Source organism: Cygnus atratus, chromosome 1 (assembly GCF_013377495.2).
Source record: "Cygnus atratus isolate AKBS03 ecotype Queensland, Australia chromosome 1, CAtr_DNAZoo_HiC_assembly, whole genome shotgun sequence".
Lineage (NCBI taxonomy): Eukaryota > Metazoa > Chordata > Aves > Anseriformes > Anatidae > Cygnus > Cygnus atratus.
Genome location: NC_066362.1, coordinates 207,772,112 through 207,798,718, shown reverse-complemented (window position 1 = coordinate 207,798,718; position 26,607 = coordinate 207,772,112). Strand labels below are relative to the sequence as shown.

The following is a 26,607-nucleotide window of genomic DNA, read 5'->3' as shown; positions in this document are numbered from 1 at the left end:
AAAAAAGGCTGGAAATATAAAGGATGAGTATGCACGTGGTTATACGCTTTGCTCAGGAACACAGCCTGCAGGGTGGCTGCCTTTATGGCCAGGCAAGCTCATCGGGCTGCAGGATTGTAGTTTGTCAGATCTCCCATTGCCTTTGGGAGACGATCGGCTGAAAGTCGGAACAGGAATTGCTGCCACCAGTTTGTGTCAGATCGCTCGTGGCAAACACGCTGCCTGTGTGGGTGAAGTGCAGACACAATATTGTTTCCCGTTCTTTGTTCTCGTTCAGCTTTTGAACGCAGGAGACCTCGTGGACATTTCTATGGCCACAGCCCACTGCAAGGCAGACCCACACAAGGCAGCTGCATGGCTCCGTGTGTTCAGGGATGAGCATTTCAAAGAGAAACGCAGCATTTTTTGTCTTCTTGTATGTCTATGGGGTCAAATAAATGGTGCGGCTGTTGTTTCTTTCACCTTCTCCAGGTCACTGCTGACTACATCTGCAAGCAGGGAGCAGGGAGGTGGCCTCTCCATCAGCCAGCCCACCAGGAGAGGATGAGGAGTCCCCAGGAGCCCCGGATCCATCTGTCCTGGCCGTCCGTGCTTCCTTCCAGGCACACACCGACACGTAGCGGCCGCGGGCGGGGGGAGGTCTGCATCATCCAGGGCTGTGTGTCTGCAGCCAGCTGCTCTGGGCTCACAAATCTCAACACAGCCTATAAAATTCAAAACCGCTGAGACACAGCCTGCCGTGTGCCTGCCTGCAGTCTGCAGGGCCCATAAAACGATGACCGGACCGCTGCCGCAGTAGACACACGCCGCTTGGGAAGCAGAGACGGAAACCTCTGAGATGCCTGGAGCCCAGCCTCCTTGCAAATGAGGGATTTACCATAAAGAGAAATAGGAAGAAAAACTGTTTATTTCAGTGAAGGTAATGTTATTTAAAGCGGAACAAAACCAAAACTAATGTGACAGGTTTGGGAAGCACGGCCAGTTCCCACAAAGCCAGCGGTACGTGGGGCTGCTTTCAGAGCCCTGTGCAGGCTGTTCCCATCCTTCGGGGTCTTGTGTCCTGCAAAGAGCCAGTGCTCTGGCTTAATCTGTAGGACTTTCATCTGCCTCTGCTAGACTCTCCTGAAAAATAAAATGTGAATGTCAGTGCAAGTTATTCTACTTGTTTGGAGGTTATTTTGTTAGCAAGCTGATGATACAGAGGCCAGTGCTTACAGTTTTAAGAAATATATAATGGAACGGTTGTATTGTTTGGAAAGATGCACTTCAGAGAGCAAGTGAAGACTTTTTTTGTGAATTTCACAGCCCTGGGACTCACAGGAGGAGGAGCAGGTTCAGAGCGGGCACATTTGTGGAGGGTGGATCCAAAAAGACCTCTAAATGCAGTGGTCTGGATGCAAGCGGTGGCCATCGGCAGAGCTTCTTGGGACAAGGATGGCAATGTGTCCTGGCAGCGAGGCTTTCCCCAGGCTGTTACTGCATGCTGGAGAGAAGGTGCTGCTTTGATGGGCCTCGATCTGAGCCAGTTCATTGCTGTGCTGTGTGTATAACTTTATATGAGAGGACGTTTCTTGGGATATTGCGTTCCTCAGAATATTACCTGCCAGGCACCTCCTGTCTTTGCTTCTGTTCCCTGGGCTGCACTTTCCAACCTCTTCCCTGGCATCTCAGTGTTTCCCTGGTATTCTCCTGTGTTTAATGGCTTTTCTTATTCATAGAGTGTGCAAAACTGTAGCACAATTCTTAAACTGCATGTCCTCAACAGAATTTATATACATGCGTTTTATCAAATCTGTCACTTCTAGACTCCTGTGACATGTTTGGAGTCCACCTATGATGGATTAGCAACAAAGACGGCAGGCAGCATACCTTCCCTAGCCTCCCTTTTCTGCTCTCCTCTTGTCTGTTTTGTAGGTCATGCTCATACTCTGCTAAAATTTTGGGTAATCATGTTTTCTATCCAGTCTCCTTTGCATTGTGTTCAGTGCTGGGTTTCGTCAGCATCTCGAGACTATGACTGCCATACTTTAATTAACTATCGACAGGAAAAAGTAATTTTTCCCATCTATGTGTCAAAGTTTGCTTGTTCTATAAGATGTAGTAGATTCTTCAGTGCAATTTAAAAAGAAATTCAGCATTTTTTTCACTTTTTCATACCTGAAATCTCATGTTGCACTTTAGTCATGTCACTTTTTGTTCTGCCCACAATAAACCTAAAAAATAAGGTCTGAATTGTGGTTGCCTTGGATGTACGTGGGGGTTATTACCCAATATAATGCCCCTCAGTCACCTCTTCAAATGATAGAACCAGCATCTTCCAGTTTTTTCCTGAAGACCATGAGTTTCTGACCCCAGGGCTCTTCTCAGCCTCCTGCGCACGTGGCTTGAGTCGAGGCCATCATTTTTTTTCCTTCTTCCTTCTGTTTTCTCTTTTCCAGTTCCTTCCCTTTTCCTTCTGCATTCGTAACTAGACGAGGCGGGATTTATTCATTTATTTAGCGAGGGAGCTTTTCCTTGGAAAAGCTGATCTGATGAAGCTGCAGCAGCTTTGACTTGGTTCAGACGAGCCACGTTGCTGCACAGCCGCCTCGCCGAGCAGCCGTGGGCACTGCGGGAAAACCCCACGGGCACAACCAGAGCAGAGGTTTGCACCTGGCTCTCCTGCCTGGCAGCTCCCTGCCCGCCCACTGCGATGTCTGATTTTTGTCGTTTTGGCAGAGATCTTGTATTTGTTCCAAGGTAGACATAATTCTTGTTTTCTGACAAGTCCTAGTATTTTGTTTGGGCTTTCTGCAGCTGTGTTGTGACGCTGATGTCAGCTCTTGAAGCAATCGGTCTGAATACGTTTCTATTTGTAGGAACTTGATATTTTTACATTAAACTGTCTTTTGACCTAAACCAAAACAATTTTCTGTAGTTACACTGCTGAGTATTTGTACTCCGTTTTTGTCCTCCCTGGCACCTTTCAACTTGCACTGAGAGAAGAGGGGGAGCAACACTTACTGAGAAAGGAAAAAGATGTGAGGAGAGTACGGAGAAGTTGCAGTGCTCCAAACCCCTTCACGAGTGTTGTTTTTAACTGGGGACGGGAGGCCCACTTACCTCTTTTGAAGGAGGAGGAGTGGTATCACGTTTTTTTTCCTGTCTTCTGAGTTGCCACCTAGGAGGGAAAGTCAAAGTTCTCAGTGAACAGAGCTTTGGGCAGGGATTTCATGCAGAAGAAGGTGCAGGTACCTTACGAGAAACGCTGTTTATCTGAAATCATGGTCTGTGGCATGGATATGTAAAACGACAAGAGAGCAGAACTGTGAAGTTAAATCCCATCTCCTACCTAAGATCCAGAGACACCACAGATCACCGGGGCAAGGGGGAAGCATTTCTTAGGGCTGCTCTGGGGACTCCAGCATGGGGTGGAGATACCCAAACTGGTTGTGCAGGAGGTGGCTGGGTGCTAGGCAGTCCCGCTGCCAAGAGCAGAACGAACTTCTGTTCATCCTGCTTCTTGGCACAATAAATTAGCCCAGCAAATCTGAAGCATGTGGATGTGCAGAGACCATCGAGGGGAATGCCAGCTTTCATTTTCTGGTGTGGGATTTGGAACGTTCTCCCTGCCTGTAGTCATATTCCCATATTCTTTCGGTTAAGCTTATAAAGCCATCTGACCTGGGAAAAATGTGCAAAACAGTAAGAGGATAAGACAGCATTTATCCTCTGCACACTATTTTAAAATCCTTCTCTTTTTCAACTTTTGTTTGCCTTTTTTTTTTTTTCCCCAAACCTTGAAGGAAAAAGTAAATGAATTGAACTATAAATTTCAAAAGAGAAAAAGGGAAGAGACACTTTGAAAAAAAACCACAGAACTATATGAAAAATTACCCTGAAGGTAGACAACAATTTTCATTTCAAAATTTCTATGGAAACCTTTTAAAAAATGCCAGAATGGATTAAAAAGTGTTAAGCTCTTGCTGCCATTTCTGGACACGAGGTAGCTGTGACAAGGCTTTGTTCCCAGCTCGGAGCACTCCTGCTTGCATTCCTCCGCGCGTTGTCTTTGAACCAAAAGAAACCTGGTTCGCAAGAGAGGTGGCCAGTATTGTGCAGTGAACAAAGAAATGCCGAGAACCTTGGTTAGAAGTTGTTAATTGTTGGAGTGTCACCTACCTTTGGATGTACTCGGCAATTTCAGCCCTCTTGTACACCAAAATGCCCAAAACCAAGAAGATTAAAACCAGCGTCCCAACCGCTTTTCCCATATTCTTTACAGCTCCCCCTGATTGGAAAGGAAGACAGAAAGAGAGAACGTTACACTCTGCGCACACCAGATGTTTCTGGCACCAAAAGTGAAGAAATGAAGAAGAAATGGCAGCTTGTCACACATGCACAGGAATTCCTGGGTGCACGCACTCGGCTCCAGACGACCTGATGCTCTCGTGCGTAATCCATCCCTGCTGCTCACGTTTCCGAGGCACCGCCACCACTGCCTGCTTGGGAGCCACCAACGTTAGCATCATTCTCAGAAACAATCAAAAGCGCTGAGGTACTCAGCACAGTGAGTAAAGTAATGCTACATAGGCCTGGAAGCAGGGATTCTCTTTGGGACGGCGAGGTAAGGAGCTCGAGGACAACCAGTGAGGTTGGAAAAAAACAGGAAAGCTTCCTAGGTTGTTCCCTGATAAGGGCGCACAGATGAAGAAATACCCAGATATAGCAGATAAGCAATTTGAGCTGAACATCTGCTAATGGCTGCGGCTCCAGCGTGTAGTTAGTGTCTGGATAAGAATGGGAGGTTGTTCTTAGGGGAAGTAGAAAGGGGTTCGCTCCTCCCAGCACACCTGGGCAGCCACCAGGAAGACGAGCAGAATCCTAGAACTTGGCGTTTGCCTTTCTCCATGAACTGGGAGGAGCACAGCATTGCCGCTTGGGTATCTTCACCGCCATGCCAGCAGGTGAAATATCACGATGGGCTGATATTTCAGGAACAGCTGATTCAGCATACAAGATGTTAACTGCCCAGAAGAGCTTGATTTCTGTAGTGCCATTTGGCCTATTACCGCTCAAGCAACTTGCCATTTGCCTGGTCAAATAAGCAGCAGAAAGATCTCATCATTCTTCATCAGCAGCAGAACTGATGAGCAAAGAGGGTCAGGGAAGAGCCTGAAAGCTGCCAGCAGTCGGGTGCTGGTGGGTTTGGGAGTGCTGCTGAGTGACTGTGGCGTTCTGCTCATCAGCAAGTTATTGCACATAATATATAGGAAAGCAGAAGTGCATCTCTCAGGGGTACGTGCCAGGAAAATATTTATTTATGCCCTGTTCTCCTAGGAGTGAAACTCTGCTGGAGATCTCTGTTAAGAGGAAAGGAAGATTCTCCTAAGAGGGTTTTGATGAGCTCAAAAGACACTCCTCATCAGCTGTCTTAATGAACCGTGTGCTGGCTCGTTGGCCCCTGTGCTTAATGGAATCGATCTGCAGTTCCTCTGGGTGCCCTGAGAGTAGTCAGAGAGAGGCAGGCAAGGCAAGCACAACTGGAGGGGTAAAAAGAAGTGAGATAAGAGAAAAAAATAGAATAAATTAGAGTAGAATAAATTAGAACAGAACAGAACAGAACAGTTCAGTTGGAAGGGACCTACAAAGACCAGCAAGCCCAAATCTGATGTATTTAAATAGGAAGGGAGAAAGAGATGCCACTGAACCAAGTCCGAAATGATTTGGAAGTATAGGTGGGGAACTGCTGAGCTTGTTCAAGAGAAAATAATGCTAAGAGAGGCCGTGCGACGTGCAGAGCGGTCCCACCCCACCGCGCTTACAGTAGTACGAAGGAGGTGGGCCGCTGTCAACGCTGCCTCCAAATCCTTCCAGCTTGCAGTCTGGAGGGGCCCACCCAAAATCGCAGTGGCAGTTTTTCTTGTTGTTGCACACCTAAAAGAAAATAAATAAATATTTTATGGCATGAAAGATACAGAAGTCATGTGGCGCCACTGCGTTTTTCCAGGGAGTCAGCCGCCAGCGCAGCATCTCGGCAGGACCAGCAGCGAAGGGCAGGATGAGATCCACAGCCTGGGATAAATTTGCTCCTCTCTTTTAGCTGCCAGCATAGAAATGCTCAGCCTGCTTTGTGTGCAGCTGATAGACAGGCACTCCACGGGCTGTCAGGGGCTTCGTGGCTTGTACCTATCATTAGGTGTCTGCTGCATCGGTGACGTGAGGGCAGTGGGAGTCCCCAACCCATCACGGCGGCGATGGTCCCGCTGAGACAGGCTGCAGGCACAGCAGGGAGGAGATGACAGCACGCAGAAGGTGAAAGATGGTTACGTTTGCCTTTTTGCCAGCTTGGTGGGAGTGCTTTTTGCATTGCTCAAGCTGTTTTCATTGCAGAATTGGAAAGCACTTTTGTAGTCCTTATTGACCACAGATTTACCCTGCTCTTGCGAACACTGTCCCTATTTCTGTGATGACAACGTGAAATGTCACAAACACGTCCAAAATGAATTTGTCACCTTCATGTGACTCAAAAATCATGGCTTTTGCTACCAAATAGGGCCCCGACTCCCTTGGCTGCACATTCGTGCTGTGCAGGCTGGACTGCTCACCAGATGGGACCTCACACGGAAGCTGGGTCGTGCTGCAGGGCCAGCCGGTGCGAGGTGAGCTGTTTTACCTCCCTTTAGTTGCTAGCTGGCTGATTTTGTATGGTTTGTTGTTAGCCCGGGGTTGTGATGCTGTTTGGCAGTACGGACCCAGAGCTCTGCTGCCCCACATCCCAAATTTGCTCGCTTTCCCAGGCAAAGGCACAAACACAGCGGCTGGGCTTCGAGTGACGTTTCTCTCCCCTTCCCTGGGGTGGCAGGGTGGAGGCTTGCTTTCTTCACTTTGCAGCCTGAGCCATACAGAGCAATAATTATTACATTTCAAGGATGCTTAGTTTGGAGAACTGCTTCCCAAGGAAAAAGCATGTGTCTTTTGGGGTCGTAACCCTTCTCTCTCCGGAGACAGCAAAAAGACATGGTTATTCCAACTGCATTGCTACCAAGAACATAACTGCGGGTGGACCCAGCTAGCTGCAGCTGGTGGCAGAGCAGAAGAAAAGGGGACAGCAGATCCCTCCAGCTGCGGGTTGCCAAGTTTCCAGTGTGACTTTTCTTACAGATTCCCACTGATATTACAGCTAAAGGCCCCACAACAGCAAATCTTCCCCAGACTCTCCCTTAGCACCCACAGTAACGCCCAGACACATCTGCTGCTCACCTACAAACGTCTATCTGGAAAGAGGGACAGGTACCCTGAAAGTGACATCATAGAAAAACTGACATTTGAAATAGTTCTGCCAATATTAGCGTCTGAAAAATAGGTTTTATATAAGATTTAGTGCAGTCCATGTCATACAAAATCTGCCATTTCTGTGCTACTTGCACGGAAAACAGCGTTATATAACTGAGCATGCATCTTTTAGAAGATCTCTCCAACCCCAGCTAATTTAAATTCAGTAGCACTGACAGGTGCAATGAAGGATGAAGCGTTACGATGTAGAAGTCAGCTTTTACAATATTTGAGTGAACAAAGAAGACAAACGGTAGAAGTAACTGATGAACACTGCTATGAAGAGCTGTGGACCGTCAGAGCACAATCTGGGAGGAAACCATGGGTGAAAACCGAAATATTTTTTGTGCTGCTGAGCTGGAAACCATTATGGACTTCTACCATTGTTATTGAGAGACAAATTTACATTTCGTATATGCTACTCTTCAAAGGATACTTAGAGGTTTTCTACCTACCCCTTTGCCATTGCACCGTTTCTCTGTACAGTCGCTGTTGAGAAAAGCTGCACTGACACACGTCCTGTTAATACATATCTGCAGAAAGAGACAGACCTACATTGGTGAAAAGGAACAATGACAGATGCCAGGAAAGGGCATTGACTGCCGAATTGGGATAAAATTACTGAGGAACAGCCTGGCAAGTCTTCTCACTCATTTCATTTCATCCGAGGCTTTTCATCCCCTCTCTCCAAACAAGCATCAGGGGAACATAAAATGAAGGTCTTTGGTTCCAGGGTCCAGACAAACCAAAGAGATGGAAAAAAAGACAAACAAAAGGGGGATGGAACAAACCCACTGAGGGCTACAAAATGCACAGAAACCACTTCTACCTCAGGAGTAATTCAGAACTGAAAAAAAACCACTGGGTTATGCCAGTCTTAGTAGGAAGTACCCCATGTGCCTGCTCTGTTCATACCTGTCCTTTGGTACCTGCCCGAGGCTGGAGGGGAATCCTGGGCTGGATGGGCTTTAGGACTGACCCCACACAACCATCCCAATCTTTGCACACACACACAACCCTATTTTCTCAGCATGCTCTGCAGAGCCCAGCAGTTGGTGGCTTGGGAAATCCTGTCTCAGCCTGTCCAGCCCATATAACATGAACAAGGCCTTGGAACTACAGAAGGTGTTTTGTTTGCTCAGTGAGTAACGTGGAGCATCCTCATATATCCAGGAGGCACACAAGTATCTCCTCTGGGCAGGAGGAGACTGGAGGAGTTACACTTTCGGCGTTTTGCCTTGCAAATTAGTTAGTTTTGGAAAGACTATTTGCATTTGGTGGGTGGTATGAGACCCATCTCTCCTGAAAGGGGAACTCTACTGAAGCCAGCACTGATGAGCTCCTTCCCTTTTGGTGGAACTCAGCACCTGCGCTTTTCTTAGAGGTATTTTTGCTGCCACATGGTAGCAGGAAACCGATCCTTTAGTCTGCCACCAGCTTGACAGGACTTCAGCCTTCTGTGTAGGTCAAAGGGAAGGAGTGAGCCCTGTTCTTGGAAGAACATTTGAAATTCTTTTTTATGTGCAACAGATAAGCTTTGACTTTGGTTAGTAGCTTCAAAAGAAGAGGAGAATCTTTTATGCCTGAGAGGAAGAAAAAAAAAGCCAACAGCAAAAGCCAAAGTGATGTGCTGCGATTTTGCCGCCTCTAAAGGAGGCTTTAACACTTTGGGGCTTATCTTGGAGATCATGAACATTTTCTTTAGGAACAAAATCCTTCCATTTAGCCTCCATCCTATTCTATCCCTGTATCTCCCTGGGCCTCTATGGGTACCTTGTTCCTTCCGCACGACGTGCCGTCTTTCACCGATCCGTCGTCAGGCGTGTCCAGGGGCAGGTGGAATTCGAGTCCCCAGCAGAGCTCGTTGTTCACGGTGGTCTGAACCACGGTCTCACCGTCTTGCCGGACTGGCACTTTTTTAATGTTAGCACACTGCACTCTTCCGCAGAGGATGTTCCTGCGACGGACAGACAGACAGACAGACTGCTGCAAGGCTTGTAGAGACATCGGAGGTTGTGCTGACCCGTGGTGCTGGTGGACAACTGTGCTGCCGACTGTTTGAACACCCTGCTATGAATTTGGCCTCTCCCAGCTCACACCCTTGGAGCAACCCGGGCACGGTCAGAGGTTACGGCTGTCCAGGGCTGATCCCTGTAGGCAGTTCCCATCCAACCAGCCCTTTTTGGAGGTGTTTGACTAGCACTGACACAGACCCTATGCTGCCAGGTGGCGTCGGTGCCATGGGACATGTAGGCACAGCCCTTGGGTGTATCTCTCCAGAAGCAGCAGAGACACATCTGTTTGTCTTTTTGACCCTCAAATTTCATGTTTTGCCATTTTTTTTAATACTGTATGAGAAATACTGATATTTATGCCAGGAGGAATTAGGTAGAGTTCTTCAGAAGCTCGTCTCTGTGCTCAGAGATGGCAACAGTGAAGCTCAAGTTCTGCCTGTGCAGTGTTCAGCGGGAAAATAGGAAATAAGCTCAAATTCTGAATTTGCACTCTAGTGTCTGCTCTGGTGACAGCAATGTCCCAGTCCTTGGTGAACTGCCAAGTGCAAGCATGAGGAAAGGTCAGGTACTAGTGCCTGCGTATTTTTGAGTGACTATTAATGTGCACATGGGCAGCAAATCTCCAAGGTGACCAAAACTCCATCCTTTTGGACCATTATCCATACCCACATTCATATCCTAGAAAAAGGATTTGCAGAAAGACGGGGCTTTGGAGATGTGCTGGCTGATGGCCGCTGCACATGGCAGCAACATGACAAGAATTAATGCTAAAGGAAAAAAAAGGGGGTTAGTGACCCAGTTATCAAACAGAACAGGAAAACCCAGCCCCGACCCGCTGCTGGGATGACCCCTTAGAGAGGGAAAGCTGGGAACGCATTGTGCCTAAACCCAACACCACTGAAATCAGGCTGAAGATTTCTTGGAAAGGGTGCTGGGGCTGCACGCCCCTCGCACAGGGCGATGTCCCGCTCCCGCTGAGCAGCCAGGTGCTGGTGGCACTCACTCCTCCCGGCACTTGGTGTAGTAGGTCCCGTTCCAGCCGCAGTTCCCGCAGCGGTCGCCTCGGACGTTCACTTCCCTGAAGCAGCTCAGTGGGGCACGGTGGGCAGCTGCAGAGAGAGAGAAAAAAGGAGGTGTTCGTGGCGAGGTGCATACCTGCACCCTCTAACCCCTCCTGCTGATCCGTGTGATCGTCCTGAAAGGGCCTGCCATGTTCTACGGATTTTTTAATTTATTTTCTCCCAGTTCTTTTTTGAACCAGAACGATCAATGTGAGAATGAAGTGGCTACATGAAGAGATCTGCCACCGAGAGATCAACCAACGGTCAGAGAACGGACCGTGGTCATTTATCCAGAACAACCTGGAGCAGAAGATGAGAATACAGACTGCAAATCTTTCCCAAGCCTATTTTTTTTTCCCCTTTAATTCTAACTTGCTGTATAACACAGGTCTTGCATTCATCCTAAAACCAGAATCACCACCATTACGTTCAGTACCAGCAGCACTGATCCCGTCAGACACCAGACACAGCTCACAGCACTGCGTTCCAGCAAGGCAGAGCCATTTCCAACCCAGGGAACTTCTGTTGTTTTCAGAATATCTTCGTATTTACCAGTGTTGTATACAGGTGACAGAGCACTAAGGGGAAAGAGCCTGTGGTCAATGCAGGGCTCCCACTGGGCTTTCTTACAAATTTTGAAGGATCCAGAACCTTCTCAGTGTAAAACCAAGTGCTGAACTTCCCAGTGGTCCTGCAGAGAAGGCTGAGATTGCTCTGGTGGCCGTATCAGCCCTTCACATGACAGTTCCCTGAGTGTCCCATGCCAAGATGATGACAGAAATATTCTGCCTTATCGATATCCTTGTCTTCTCCAGCAGCGCCCTTCATGAGAAGCGCTACCACCTTCATGTGCAAGGGTTACGGCTTCCCAGAGACTCCAAACTTCTCAGAAACGTGGCAGAACACAGAGGAACCTGGCTTTATTTACAGAGGACCTGCATATGTTCATAACGAGATCTACAGCTCAAATCCTGACGATTGCTGTTGTTGCTGATGGGGAAGTGCAGAACATAATCACCCTGCCACAGCCCAGGGCACGCTCTGGGGAAGTTGGGCACTTCCTACAGAACTGAAATAATCTCGGAGAGGATGTGGGCAAGTATTCCAAAATCGCTTGTAGGCTTCAAGTTTGAACTGGGGGAAGTTTGGATGCACAAATTGGGGGTGCTATTGCTTTCAACAGCGTAAGGGTGGTCTCACTGACTCTTGCCAGCACACCTTTACTTCTGGGTCTCTCTACGGGCAAATGTCAGCCATTCCCATGGCACGCAGAGCATGGAGTGGTCCTAAACAGCACTGCAACCACTACTGCCTGAGAAAACCTCTTTTCTGATACCCTAACTATTGAAAAAGAATATATTATACTATATTTATATACATATTGTTTCATCTATACAGTTATGATGCAAAATCATGGGGTATTTCAAAAGTATTCCGTAATATTTCCCCTGCCAGGGGAGGTTTAGGTTGGATATTAGGAAGAACTTTACCAAAAGGGCATTGTTAGGCATTGGAATGGGCTGCCCAGGGAAGTGGTTGAGTCACCATCCCTGGAGGTCTTTAAAAGACATTTAGATGTAGAGCTTAGTGATACGGTTTAGTGGAGGACTTGTAAGTGTTAGGTCAGAGGTTGGACTTGGTGATCTTGGAGGTCTCTTCCAACCTAGATGATTCTGTGTGATTCTGTGATTTTTCTATGCAAGTACTTCTATTCTTAGGTAACCCCTCCAGATATCTAAGCCTGCCTGCCTTACAAAGAGCAAACAATGAATTTTCAGGGACCGTGGAAAAAAAATGGACTTTTTCAAAGCAGAAGGCAGGGAGAAGGGAGGATGCAGGAGTTATAAGGCAGGAGCTAATTCTGGGTCGGGCGATGTGCTACCATCACAAACGTGGCTCACCTTTGCCGAACAAAGCCTTGCACTGTGCCTTGTGGCTGTGGCACTGCCCCTCGTAGCAGCGGTCGTTGTCGCCGCAGGGCGTCCCGTCCTGCTTGAACACGTCCACGGGGCAGGTGGCCGAGGAGCCGTTGCAGTACTCCGGCAGGTCACACGTGCTCCTATATTCTCTGCAGACTTTTCCTGCAGGCTGAAACTATAAAAAAAAAAAAAAAGAAAAAAAAAAAAGCACATGAAACAAGTTTGGAATGGAATTTTTCTTCCAGAATGGCTGGTCCAAATTATTCAAATCAACGTGGCAAAATGTTAGGGAATGGCCCAAAAGTGTAAGATGAAGAATAACTTAAATTTGCAAAACATCAGGCAGAGCAAGGAGTGGAGGAGGGCGTGAGGGTCTCAGGTCCTTGCTGTCCTGCTGGGAGAGTGCAAGGGGCGATTGTTGGCATCCCAGCAGAGAAACGTGGTTTTATTCATGCATTTCAGGCTGAACAAGTCAGAAATGCCTCTAGAGGTACCCTGCTGCTAGATCTTCCCTAAAAGCTTTCCTTTTGGCCACACTTGTGTCTGTGGGATGTCTGGTCCAGGACTGCCAATGTCTGTGGCTGGCTGGTGGGTGCGGTGCTGTCCCTGCACCCTCGTTTGCTGCTCCTGCTGATGGTTTTCCTCTGACATAATTTCACTGTTTCAGAACTATTTGTTCTCTGTGGAAGCACGAGCAGATTCGAATCCTGTTTATGCATATTTTCAGACCAAATATACTGAGAAATACAGGAAATAAACATGATAGCACCGAACAAACAGCTCTGACAAACAGCTAAGGCATTAGTTACCCTACTTTTCAAGTAGCAGCAGGTCCTGCTGTAACTCACCTGACACTTGTGACAGCATTCGCCTCTGTAACAAGAAGCCCCCGGTGCGAGCAAGCAGCTGGAGGAGAAGCAGCATCCCGACTCGAGGCATGCCTGGGAGTGAAACACCAGAACATCCCGCTATTACAGACAGGTTCTCACTCAGGTGATCCTCTCTAGCTTAAGAGACGTGAAATTGCAGGAAATTCAGGGGAAAGGTCTACTGTTTTCTGCTGCTCCTCAGCTGTGGAGCTGTGTGTCGCAGGGAACTCCGCTTTTGAAACCGTGCCCGTTGTTCCCTCGGGACTAATGCTTCCACCTCATCTTCTCTGCTCATCAGCCAACCTGCCTGCTTCACATGGGTGCTCCAAGAATAGGCTCACTAATGTTTCCAGAGTGCTTGGAAACTTCTCTGAGACCAACAGGAGAGATTGTTCTCCTTTTCTGTCATTTTTCCCCTTCTTTTGTACTTTCCTTCCCTTTTTCAGTGCTCCTAGCAATAACCTACCAATTCCTTAAAAGTTCAAATTCCCTGCCCCAGACCAGTCAAGGCGCTGACAGACTCTGAACTTTGTCCCGTAAACAAAATAAATTACTGAGATTTTAAGGGTACCTGGAATGTAGGGATATCTGCTTTGTAAGAAGAGCTGATCAATAGCTTTTTAGCATAATAACAATGAAAGGAAACAGGAGCAGTAATGAATTACCACACCGGTACACAAACCCTAAGGAAGAGGAGATAACTGACAGAAAACAAGATTTTCTTTGGGCCTTCTGGAGAGACCAGACTTGTAATGTGGTATTTGAGAGGCAAGGGACGACTTTGTAAAACTTATTGTGGGGTGTTTTAAGGGGATTGTGAGGATGTGCCAAATGGGATGGCTGGGAGAAGGACCAGAGTGGGGGAAAGGGAGAGCCTAAGGTGGACTGGGGAGGAACAAATGTGGGAAATGGAGAAGTGAGAGGTTAAAGGGGGTGATAAGAGGGGCTTCTGCTCAGCACACTTGTTCTTGCTCAGCAGGCTTAACCAGGCTGCAGAAGCTCTGTATGAAGAACAACTTCACAAATTGCAAACGAGATTCTTGCTGGAAAACGTAACCTTCCTGGCGAGCCACGACTGCACGTCCTAGCGTTACAGCAGTGGAGATACCCACATGCAAGCGCTCTTAAAAGCACTTTTAGAAAACTCTTCCACTGACTTCAGGGTAAATTTATTAGAATAAAGAAGAGAAAAACTCTGGTTTTATAGACAAGAAGAGGGCAAGTGGCAATAATTTGCCTATAGAGCTTCTCGGAGGCAAGGACGTGCCCCTTCTGTGGACTTTGAATTCTGACTCAGTTTTCTTGTCTGCAGACCCCTCATTTCTATGAATATCAGCGCAGCCAGAAGGCAAAAACCTTTCCAAGTGGACAAGGTGTGGAGCCATCTCATCTCCCTCCCAGCAGCTCCTGGCCAGCCCCTCGCAGCCAGAGCCCCCTCGCAACACGAACTCGCCCTTAGCTCTGCACTGTCTGCTGAGAAAGGTCCCTCCACAGCTAGGGAACAACAGTTAAGCTACCTCTAAATTTTACGCAAATCACATGTATTCTGCACACAAATAAAGCCATGTTTGGGTAAAACCCCACTTGACGGGTGCCCATGGAAGTGGGAGCCAATGGGCTCATTTGGACGTGTAACCCTTCAGTGTTACTCCTTCCCAGGAACTGGTGAGCATTTATAGTTGCAAAAACTCTACAGTTTTATTAACACCATTCTATCCTGTAGATTGCAGTGAAATATTTAATTGCTAACCTCGTCAGTGCCGCAGTCGCATTCTTCGCCTTTTTCCAAGACACCGTTGCCACAGAGTTCAAAAAGAAATGGTTTTAAAGATGGTATGTTGAACAGACAAGGCTTATTTTTTCTTATTACTTCATCGTAGTATTCTCTCATAGTACAGTTACTGAATGCCAAGCAAGATCTGCAAGAAAAATATTGATTTTATATATATATATATATATATAAAACCATACCATATACATAAAGTAATTGGTGGAGTCAAAGAATAACAGAGAGATTAACTAACAAAGAGGAATATGGGAAAATTTAGGGGAAACAAGGCTTTTTTTTTTTTTCTTCTTTTTTTTTTTTCTCTCCTTTTTTCTTGTATAAAGACATGGGAGACAGCAATAGCTGCCTGGAAGGAGAAAGGAAGAGACCACAAAGTGGCTTTGAAAGTGCTTTGGCCTTGGAAAGGTGGAGGTGGAGGGCAGGAGGCACGAGATGCAGTGTGATTTATTACAAACCGCAGTGTGCAAAGCAGATCACGGGGGTGAAAGGGATCTGCTTGCTTTCCTGTGACCGCTACAAAACAGCCTGGAACATGCAAAGTAACCAGGGTAGAAATAGGGTGACTTCATGCCTGGCTGCTCAAGTAAATGACATCTACTGGTGAGCAATGCAGGAGTGTGGGCGTGAGGATTTCCAAAAGTGAAGCTAAGTCATCTCGTGCAGAGGATTTTATAGAGAAACTAAATAGAGTTTGTAATTATATGGATTAGGAGGAAAGCTGAAGTAAGATGGCAAGGTTGTGAGCATGATGCCAGTATCAAAGAAAATGTTGATGTGGCCCGAAACAAAAATGAGAGCTTGTGGTAAGTGTGATATCAGGCAGCACTGCTGGGACATTGGAGCAACTTGAGCAAGGAGCAAGGCTCTGCAGCCATCCCCTAAGTGCTTGCATGCCTTTAGGGTGACAGATGGCTGGACGGGACTGATGAGGAGCAGGGGGTGACACCATGGCATAGCTCAGCAGCACAGCGGATGGCAGGTCGAATGAGTCAGAGAGAGAAGTGCTGGTGATGTGCACATGGAAATGTGAGTATGGGCATGAGAATCGCTGCAGGAGTTCTGGAAGAACTATTGCCTAAAGTCAGAGGTTGGAGACAAATAAGTTTAATTGGTCCCTCGGGATAATGAGGTTATTATCCAAGAGCTGACAGCAGAAGCTGAAGGAGCAGGGAGCCACGAGATGCAGTGTTCTGACTTGCTGAGGTTTTCACCCCAGCCCTTGTGTGCTGGGTCCTTGATCCCCTTTGGGTGGCTCCCAGGTGGAGCGGAGGAGAGGCACCGCCACGGGCAGAAGCAGGACCACTGCTCACCCACCGAAGTGCCTGTTTCCTTGCTGATCTTACTGGAAGCACAGACATGTCTGGTAGGAGACTGGTTTCTTAAACCCTTAATGTCTTCAGGGAGGCTCAGTGGGTCTTTGTAACAAAAAGGTCTGATACTGTTCATCAGCATTAAGCCAGGAGCCTGTGTCCTTCTGGTTGATGCAGCTTGTGCATTTAAGAAAGTGAATCAGAGATTTCTTCACCCTGAGAAAAGGATCTTGGGATTTGGAAGCAGAAGAATCTGCAATGAAGCAGCCTTCCCTGCCTGCCGATGTTCACTGCATGTTGGGAGAGCCTCCGGAGCGAAGAGGAACGAGGCATTTTAACAGCAGTGTTATTGGAGTGCTGGGAGCTGACCACAGGGATGCTCTTGGAATATTGTATGGTTTCTTTGATGCTGAAAAAACGGGGGCTGACATCTGCCAGATATCCTTCACAGGTTTCAGCAAATATTAGTTAATTAGTGCAATTATTTTTTCTTCATTGTGGTTATATAATGAGGGAGCAGGTATGAGCAGCAGCTCCTGCCCCATGCAAGGCAACTTTTCTGGAAGATTTACTTTCAAAGGTAGCAACCCTACACAGGCAGTGCAAGAGGAGGGGTGCAGTAACCCCTAGGTCTGCAGGAGGCATTCGACCCAGCCGTGAAGAAGCCAACAGCAAGCAGCACTTGGAGAAAGCAAATGGAAAATGAATAAAAAATTATTCTGTCACCAGTGGGACCAAGGAAGCTGAGTTTGCTGTGAATTTGTGTGTCAAGGAGAGCTGGAGTCTTGTCTTATCTAAAAACCTATTCTCACAACCTTGTTAAGAACTTGATAAAGAATGGTAGAGCAATTTAAACTGGAAGGGACTTAAATTGGCAGTCCCTGGTTCTACCACCAGGGCCAGCTTAGATGCCAAGTGGCTGCTGGAACAGAGGAATTAAAAGATGTTGTGGAGGAACAGGCAGACGCACGCCCCTACAGCGACCCAGCAGCTGCTCAGAGCGGGGCAGCAGGAGGCAATGACCCGATTTTCACCCAAAATGATGTCGGGAGAACCGAGCTTTACTCACCCCGGGGATGATCGCATGATGCATCCTCTGTGGGTGCAGTTGCAGTTACAGAATTGGTCGTGGAATTGTTTTGCGTCGTCGTGGTCGAAGCCCAGGCTGTGGCCGATCTCGTGCGCCAGGGTCATCACATCGCTGATGGTGTCCTGGCCAGGGAACTGCAGCCAGGGAGAAAAAACACAGGTCCACGCTTTCCTAAGCAGGGGATGTTGATGTGGGCAAGTTCAGGTCCAGAATTCCTGCATTTTGCTCAGCAATCGTACAATTTGTGCTAGCTGGAGACTTGCACTGCAAACAACCAGTTAGGGAAACCAAAACCCCTAAAGAGAATTGTACCGGGGAAGCACTGGGGAATCGTTCCTTCACCACCTCTTCTTCAAGCAACAACAAAAACAAGACCAACATCACCTCCTTTAGATGCCCAGTTTAGATGTTATCTGCTGATAAACCTGAACCCAGGAGTTACACGGAATTAAATCACAGGGTTCACTGTGAATATGACAAGTTTATTTTTTCTGATTTTTTTTTTTTTTCTGGAACTGTCTTTCTGTAATAACACTGAGCAATGATCACCTTTGCTGTGTAAGTTATCTTGAGCTTTACACTGCATTTGTGTACACTGACAGACATTAAAACAACCCAGGAAAATCCATGTCCCAGCAGCTGGCTGGAAGTCGCCGAGCATCTTGAATGCCTGAATGTCTTCTTTGCATCTTAGGAGAGGTGTCTGCAATCTGCCCAGGTGTCCGGAGAGATCTACTTCCTCTGCTACAGCAAAATCTGGGCATAACTCAGGTTAATGCTGACTTCAAAAGGAAATTTGTGAATGGAAGGTGCTCTCCTTTGGCCAAGCAGCTGGAGCCTGCGAACACCGCTCGGTGTTGGGCTCAGGCTGCAGGATCCCAAGCTGGGGGATGGCATCCAAAGCAGCCTGGCATCTGCCATCACTCACGTCTCCAAAAGCTGCCAGGACGTGGTGCTGGGCTCCTGCTCTGGGTGTCCCTGCTGGAGCAGGGCTGGCACCGGATGGACCCAGAGGTGCCTCCAGCCTCAACCCTTCTGGGATTCTGGGGTTCTGTGACATTACAGGTGCTATGGGGGAGGATGAGTTATGGGGGCACCGTTACAGCCTGCGAGGTCTCCCCTTACCGAGACAACACCGACAGAGTTGGGCTGGCACATCATCCCCTTCCAGGCAAAGCCCCGCTCCGCGTAGTGCTGGCCGCTGCAGCAGAGACGTTTGGGTGTTAAAGGAAAGCAAAAACATCATCATAATAACAGGATGCCCTGCAGGAATTACAGCTGGAAAATAATGGCTTCAGGCAGCAAGGAACTCCTTTCCTGAAGATCTATACCAATGGGGATCTCCTTCCTTGAAGGAATCAATGGGGATCCCTTCGGCTTCCCTCTGAGCTCTGGGGCTGATTGCAGGCACTGCTCAGCAAGGTTTCCCTGTGTGCAGTGACTGTCTTATAGACTAAATGCATATTTATACACACACATCATAGATTTTAGTGTGCAGAGGCTTTGTTTCCTGTCAAAGGAAAGTAAAAGGAGCAGTCAAAACAGAAACAATGTACTAGGTGTTAAAAAGCGAATGAATGAATGAAGTGCTTAAGTGAGTGCATCAACAGTGTGCGATCTAACTTCCCCCTCCTAGCAAAACAATTTAATTCAAATATTGTGTTGTAAACCACACGCCAATGAATTAAGACATCTAAAAATGAGTGGTTAATCTATATAAAATGGTTAACATTAAAAATGAGATTATAATAATTCAGTTACAGACAACGGTATGAGAATTGGAAATGCGATATACACTCTGCGTGTTCAGGAAAATACAAAAGAGGACAAGGAAAAGGAAGGGCAATGTACTTAAAATCCTCCTTGTACCAATTTACATGACAAATGAGTGCTGATTAGTACACGGACTGATTAAGCCAAAACATTTTCTTCCGTGAGATATCACCAGGACAGAAAGCGCATCAGCGTATGAGTGCAAGAAGTGGAAGGGGAAGGGGATGGAGGTGCCCCTGCTCCTGCTTATCCCTCTCGCGGGCTCTTACAGCAGCAGCTCCACGTGGTCGTACTCGATGCGCCCTGCAGCGTCCCTCTGGCACCAGGTGGTGAAGAACTGCAGCGTCTGGGCCAGGCTGTGGGTGGCCGTCACCTGGTCCCCCCTGGTCCACACCTCCACCGCGCTGATGACGACCTGCAGCTTCATGCGCCTGTACACCTGGGGGTGGCGAGCAGTGGGATGCGAGGAGGTGGCCTCAAGTGGCAGCAGGGGAGGTTTGGATTGGGGATGAGGGAGAATTTCTTCGTGGAGAGGGTGGCCAGGCATGGGACAGGCTGCCCAGGGAGGTGGTGGGGGGTCCCTGTCCCTGGGGGTGTTTGGGAGACGTGTGGATGTGGCACTGAGGGACGTGGTTTGGTGATGGGACTCGGTAGTTGGCTTGGTGACATTTTTCCACCTAAATGACTCTATGATCTATGACCCCGGGCTCTGCACTTCTTTTTATGTGATTTGTGCAAGACCCAGGTTCTCGCTCACACTGAAACAGATGAGCATTTTCTTTATTTCCATGAGATATAGTAATTTAATAGGTCTTTCTGTGCAGCTCATTTTGGAGTGGCTGAGCTTGGGCTGATGCCCCAGCACCCTGTCTGTGTATGCACACAGAGGAATCAGCAGAGGAACACCCAGTGCTCCTTCCTAGGTCTCAGAGCAGGGCGATGATGAAGTGGAGATCATAATGAGATACCAGGAAGCACTCAGCACCAATAATGCATATTCCATTAAACAGCTTAAAGGGATAATTTCGTAATAATTTTTAGACCGGCTTCACTCACACGTGAAGGGATTTTTTAGGGGTGGGAGTTACATCACTCGGGAGCCCATCACTTCCCCAAGAATGGCTGCAGTCAGAGGATGAGCGCCCGTCCCTTCCCAGGGCAACCACCATCGTCGTGACCGCGTGCGTGCTCACCGTGTTCAGGAGGTTGCTAATGGAAATGAAGAGGTGCAGCATGAGGGTTTCGTTGTAGCTGTTAGCTTTGAACTGAAAGGGGAGAGGGGATGCGTTACAGCCTCGCGATGCCAGTGTGGGGAGCAGCGGTCGCTCCCCTTGCACCTTACACAGCCCAGCACCTGCCCCCCATGTGTCTGCACCAGCCCTTCCCCAGCTAAAATCCTAATCAACCACATCAGATGGACCCACAGTGGGATTTCTCACCCCACTGGGGCTCTGCTATTTCGAGAGGATGGCTCTTGGCACTGACAGGAGCCCCCTGTCCCTGCTCATTCAATAGGATGATGCAGGGAGAGGCGTGCTTGTTATCTGCTTTCATTAAACAAAAGCCCAGTCCCACAGAGCAGAGCTGGTGCTTTGGGGTGGTGGGAAGGCTGAATCACCACCTCTCGTGGGGTTGGAGAGGGGGCACGGCTCCGGGGCTTTGCTGCCTTTCCAGGACGTGTATTCCCATGGGACCATTTCGCACCGTTTCGTTCTATTCAAATAAATACCAGAGTAGTTTTCAAAACGCTCCAATTATCCCAGAAACGGCTGCTTAGGTCTGTCCCTGAGCGTGTTACAGCAGTCAGACCTCATCACTTGTTTTAAAACCATTTCTTCCCTCGGCCTCAAATCACAGCAGTGCCCTCACACGGGCTGAGCACCAGCAGCCCCTTCCCGTGGCAAGAGGCATGCTGCCCAGCGACGTGCTTTGATTCCCTCAGGTGCTGAGAACCAGTGGCGGGTGCCCCCCTTCTCCTCTCAGCACGGGCATTAGAGCCCCCTGATTGCATAAATGGGGCTCAGAGCAAAGAAGAGCCTCCAGTACAATGCAGCAGCTGTAGCAAAGCACCACGGCGCTGAGTTCTGGCACTTACCAGCTCCTGGTTGGCGACAAGAGCCAATTCCAGGTACCTGGTGGGCACGGGCAGGCTGTGAAGCCCGGGGACCTCCTGCAAGTGAGCAAATGCCACAGGTCACACACTGTGGGGTGCTGTTTTTTTCACCACATTGCAAAAAATGAGGTGCTGTTACTCAACATGGTCCAGAATTTCCCTGGTACAAGAACATGGCAAGTATCTTGGAGCAGGAAAAGGTGCCGCAGGTAATCAGGGACAGAGCAGAGAGATTCAGACACAGAACATGGCTGTAGGCTGGGGCTTCCTGGTAGCAGGGCATTGCTCACATTAAACTGCCTATACGCTGCAAATTTTGCATGATTGTCCTGTGGCTCAGACCATTTTTAACCATAATTTTGGTGCCACACAAACACTGCTCTGCATCACAGGGAGGATAGAGTGGGGCCAGCACTGTTCCAGCATCCAGCATGAATGGCAAGAAAAGGGACGTCAGCAGCTCATTGCTGGGGCAAAGTGGTCCTGGACTGAAGTTGCTCAAGCCACAGGAAAGCCACATAAATAGCTCTTGCTTGGCTTTGTTTCATTTTCCCCAGTACACCGACGTAACGCAGCTCAGGGAACCCAAGCAGTGAAAGCCCCACGTGCGGTGCCTGGGCTCCAGCAGGTTCTGGAAATGTGGTTGTGGGCATTTCTTGCCTCTGCCTCTACATTTTGTACACTCAGCAAGGTAACTGGTGGTTTCAGTCAGTTACTGCATCAGTATAGAGTCACGGAATCACAGAACCATCTAGGTTGGGAAGGACCTTCAGGGTCATCAGCAGCCTTAGTGGCAGCGCTGTCCCATGTTTTATAGTATCAGCATGCAGTCAGGTTTCACTGCAGTATGGGGACTTCCCAACCCCAGAATGCCATCTCTGGGTTCAAAATTTTGCTTTTAAGAAACGGAATTTACTCGTTGGCATGCCAGAATGCTGCAGCATAGTCCGCAGAGCTGGGCTGCAAGCCAGTGGCAAGCAAAAGCCTCTCTCACTGCACTGGGCTCTGGGGACAATTCCTGGCATTAGTAATTCCCTGAGAGCAAGGGCAGCCCTTCCCACCTGGGAGAGGAGGAGGAGCAGGAGGAGGAGGAAGAAGAGGAGGAGAAGATCTTTGCTCTCAGAAACACAACAACTGTCTTGGCTGCTGCACAGCTATGCATGGCCACAAAACTGCTCTTGCTTAAGACCCATTTAAGCGTGGGGACTCGTCTCTCTTCTCTGATGAACAGATACCACTTTATTATTATTATAAATTATCCTCTCTCTGGCAGGCTCTCAGTAAATTCAGTGAAATTGTAGCAATTAAAAAAACTGTATTTCCGCCATGGGAGCTGATAAGTAATTCTTTCATCTAAGTGTTTTGTATTATTATCATAAGGCAGCATCTCTGAATGTCACTCTTTATTTCTTTCACTGAATGCAATCATAGCACACTGGCATCGGCCAGGCTGTGGCTATAAATAATCCACACTTGTAGGTACAGAAATAACACTTTATCTCAGCTCTTTTGACAGCAGGGACAGCAATGACAAAAGTCCCCACAAGCTCTGGAAGCGTTGGCAAATCAAAGCAAATAATTTTTTTGACCAAGGTGTTTCTGAAAACGAGCACATCAGCAAGGTCCCGTAACAAATGAAGCCAGAACAAACTCATTTCCTCTGATAACACGGAAACAGTGTTCCTGAACAGAAGAGAAGCAGCAGATGTGTGTGTTTTGACATCATTAAAGCTTTTCCCGTGTAATTTAAGCCAACCAGGTCGGTACAGCCCAGCTGTGCTTATTGTGAGGTGAAAACTGGGGACACGGAGAACTGCTGCTGTGCATTGCCCAGATGCAAAGATGCATTAAATGCAGTGCCAAGGGAGTCAGACCCGGATCAGAAACTTCAATGTCGACTTGAGCAAAAATTCCTGCTGGGTGGGAGGCACCTGGCTCGCAGGCATGATGCCGAAATCCTCTCCTTCCAGACCTGTGGTCGCATCATGCCCAGCGTTTGCCTTGCCCCACACCTTTACACCACCGTAAACCAGCGGACGGGGAGCCCTTACCTCGATAACCAGGATTTTCCTGCTCCCATTTGTGATTTCTCCCTCTGCGGGCAGGCGGTCCTGGTGCTCCCTGGGCACCTGGCAGAGCGGGGGCGAGCCTCCTGCCGGCGCCTTTCGGAAAATGAGGTGCTGAAAGGTCGAGGAGTTCTCCACCGGCTGGATCTGGTAGCTCAGGTCTCCGATTTGCAGGACTCCGCTGAGGATGTTCCAACAGAGAGGGAGGTAAGAGACATGAAGGAGATGGCTTCTTAAATTATTTAAGAAGCGCAAAAAGACCCAAAGTGCTGGAGGTGCTGGGCAGCCCTCAGGAGCTTATGCCATCAACTGGGAGCCCCAGGAGCATTCTCGGGGGTTCAGGGCTCTTGGGACGAGCCAGCATTTCATGTGGTTTTGGAAATAGGGGATAGGAAAGGTTCATTTTAGCTCTTTCATATCACTGGTCCTGTGGGCAGGGATGCAGTGAGATGACACACAGAGCTCACCTAAAACACCTTCTATGGGAAAAAGTGTCGTGCCCAAGGCTTAGTGTACATAAGACAGCCTTGAAAGAGCAACCAAACGCCCCTACAGAGGCGGCTTTCTGTACGTTTGGAGCAGGCACTGTCAGACATGAAAATATCCCAGAAAATACCCCAGACATGGGGTGCACCTGTAGAGGAAGATGTCCCCAGCAGCGCTTGCTCACTATGAGCTTTTTGAGTGCAAGTGCAAGTGTTTTGGCATGTAAAACCTGCTACCTGCCTACAGCCTGCCAGAGGTATGTAAAACTCATTTATTGGCCAAACGTTTCATTAAAATCTGATTTTCTATGAGTTTTTTACCTCTGCGCCTAATTTTCATTTATCTATGCACCTTTTAGATCCCTATGGTAAAAGTTGCTCCTGTATTTTCTCAGCTGTATCGGAGGATTTGGGTGCTAGCCACAGGATGGAGCAGAAAGCAGGCAGAAGGGGGATCACCTGCTCTGCAGAGGGACACAAAACCCTGGCACAGCAACCTTGGCACCAAAACCCCACAGCACCCTACCTGATCCCAAAGCACGTGCTGACGGAGACGACAGAGCCCGGGGAGCCCTCCACGAACCCCTGGTAGAAGCAGTCATCCTGCAAGGGGCAAGCAGGGCCTCAGCCTCGGGAAAAGCTTCTGCACCAGGGCTCAGAAAATGCATCCGTAAAGGGAAACACGAGAAAACAGCCTTCAAAAACATCTGTCCTTCCACTTGGAGCAGGAGCTTTGTGTACGAAAATAAAAGGTGCGGGAGGTAAGCAGGGAAAAGGCAGGAGGATGAGTGGGATGGAGGAGGCTGCAGCAGGCTGAGGGAGTGTGGCAGGATCAGTGCTGCCTCCAGTGCTAATAGAAAAGGGAATATTTGGATAATAATGAATTTTGGGGGGATATTTTTCAGATTCCTCAGTTTTTCTTTTGATGGAGTAAAATTGTATAAAAAAAAACATTAAAAGTTGGAAGGGAAAACCAAGTGTTCTGATCAATCTCAATTTGTTTTCCCAGGTTTTAGCAAGTCTTTGTACAATTTCCTTCCTTTTGTAAACAAATAGTGAAAAAAAAAAAAGGATGTTTTCAAAAACAGCATCCCCTCACTGTTTGATCCCCTCGCTTTGGTGCATATGAGTGGCCCTGTGAAGGGGGGCATCTGCTTCTGTCCCCCGGGCACCCCAGGCAGACCCCAGCCCTCACCTGAATGTACGGAAACTCGGTTATCAGCTCCCCCTCTGCACCATAAGTGAAAACCGGGAGGTCCTTGGCTACCAGATTTCTGGAAGGCAAAGCAGAATTTCTCAGGGCGGGCTGAGCTCCGCCACGGACCTGTGCAGGAGGACGGAGAACTGAAGAGCCTTACTTTGCCTGCGTCAGGTGGATGACGTGGTAATTTCCTTCTGCCATGATTAAATAAGCCTTGTCCTCCTGTAACGCAATGCATGTTAATATTTGGGGTATTTATTTATTTTCCATGGTCCCTGCCTTCCCTGTAGAAGCCCTGTCTGCAGGCTGGTTTAGGGGGCCGGAGCCGCATCCCTCCCATCTCCCCGTCCCCCCTGCAGCATCCCCCTGGGCAGAGACAGGGTTGGGTCTGGCATCTGGGGGCTAAAAAGTGTTTCCAAAACCATTTCCAAACCAGCACCTGACCTCTGTGACAGCCCCGTGCCTTGGCTCCAGCTGCCTCGGCACCGTCACTTCGGAGTAGACGATGCTCGATGCTCCAGTAAACCCTGGAAAGGTTCTGAGGTTAGGGAGCAGGGACGTGGCTCACACCAGGCTGGGAGGATTTCCCACCTCTGCAGTGCAGAAGGAGGGTTTTAAGCGGGAAATTTTAAAAATCTGGCATATGTAAAATTGCAGATTCTTCAAGGAGAGGCATAAAAGAGGGGGTTGAGCAGTTCTCTTCACTGCTAATGCCAACTTCTAATGAAGTTTAGGTACAAGAAACTCTGGAGAACTTTTGAAAAGGGGAGAAATTATATGATTTCCAGAATTTCAAGATGCTGAGCCAAGCGCACATTCTTCTGCTCATTCCCCCAGCCCATGCCCCCCAGCCTATGTCCCCTCATCCCTGTTGCCCATCCCCATTCCCCATTCCCAACCTCGCCCCCATCCCATCCCCATCCCCATCCCCATCCCCATCCCCATCCCATCCCATCGCATCCTATCCCCATCCCCATCCCATCCCATCCCATCCCCATCCCCATCCCACCCCTCTCCCTGCCCCATCCCAGTGCCCCTGCCCCCCATCTCCCTACCCCTCACCTGGGCAGAGGAGCAGGATCAGTCCCGCGACCCCCGTGCCCCTCAGGGGTGGGCACAGCCCCGTCCCCATCCCTGTGCCCCTCGTGGCCTGCAGGGACACAGAGTCAGCCAGGCCCCCTCCCCAGCTCCCCCAGCCCCTTGCTGGGCTCCCCCAGTTGCCACCAGAGCCCCAGGCCCCCCAGCTGCCCCCAAGGCCCTGTTCCCAGCCTCTCCCACTGTCACCCCTCAGTGGGGCCTCTCCATGTCCCACCCCACAGGGACCTGTCCTGCCCCCACCCCGCTGACACCCAGCCCTGCCTCCAACTGCCGCCTGGGCTCCAGCTGCCACCTTCCACTACCTGGAACCCCTCCACCTGCTACCCCATCATGTCTCATCCCACCCTATACCATCCCATCCCTATCCTTATCCCATCCCATCCCATATTGTCCCATCCCCCTCATTGCCACGGCCATGCCTTCTCCAACTGCCACCTGGGCCTGTTCCACCACCTCCCACCACTCTGCTCTCACCTCCAACTGCCACCATCCCTCCTCCACCTG

At 48.8% G+C, this 26,607-nt stretch overlaps 1 protein-coding gene across 1 annotated transcript; it reads right to left on the bottom strand.

Annotated features, from left to right (window-relative positions):
- Nucleotides 1-1,012: 1,012 nt before the first annotated feature.
- On the bottom strand, nucleotides 1,013-26,137 carry LOC118260835 (disintegrin and metalloproteinase domain-containing protein 9-like). Its single transcript, XM_050714052.1, has 21 exons — nucleotides 26,068-26,137; nucleotides 25,450-25,532; nucleotides 25,163-25,227; nucleotides 25,000-25,078; nucleotides 24,331-24,407; nucleotides 23,305-23,500; nucleotides 21,236-21,310; nucleotides 20,334-20,405; nucleotides 19,410-19,579; nucleotides 18,493-18,568; nucleotides 17,347-17,501; nucleotides 14,929-15,097; nucleotides 13,158-13,250; nucleotides 12,292-12,484; nucleotides 10,333-10,438; nucleotides 9,088-9,271; nucleotides 7,770-7,847; nucleotides 5,805-5,916; nucleotides 4,162-4,264; nucleotides 3,103-3,160; nucleotides 1,013-1,122 (listed from the first exon to the last, which is right to left on the bottom strand). Exons 1-21 carry the CDS (start codon nucleotides 26,135-26,137, stop codon nucleotides 1,084-1,086), a joined length of 2,253 nt encoding a protein of 750 aa, XP_050570009.1. The 3' UTR covers nucleotides 1,013-1,083.
- Between the last annotated feature and the right edge of the window lie 470 nt (nucleotides 26,138-26,607).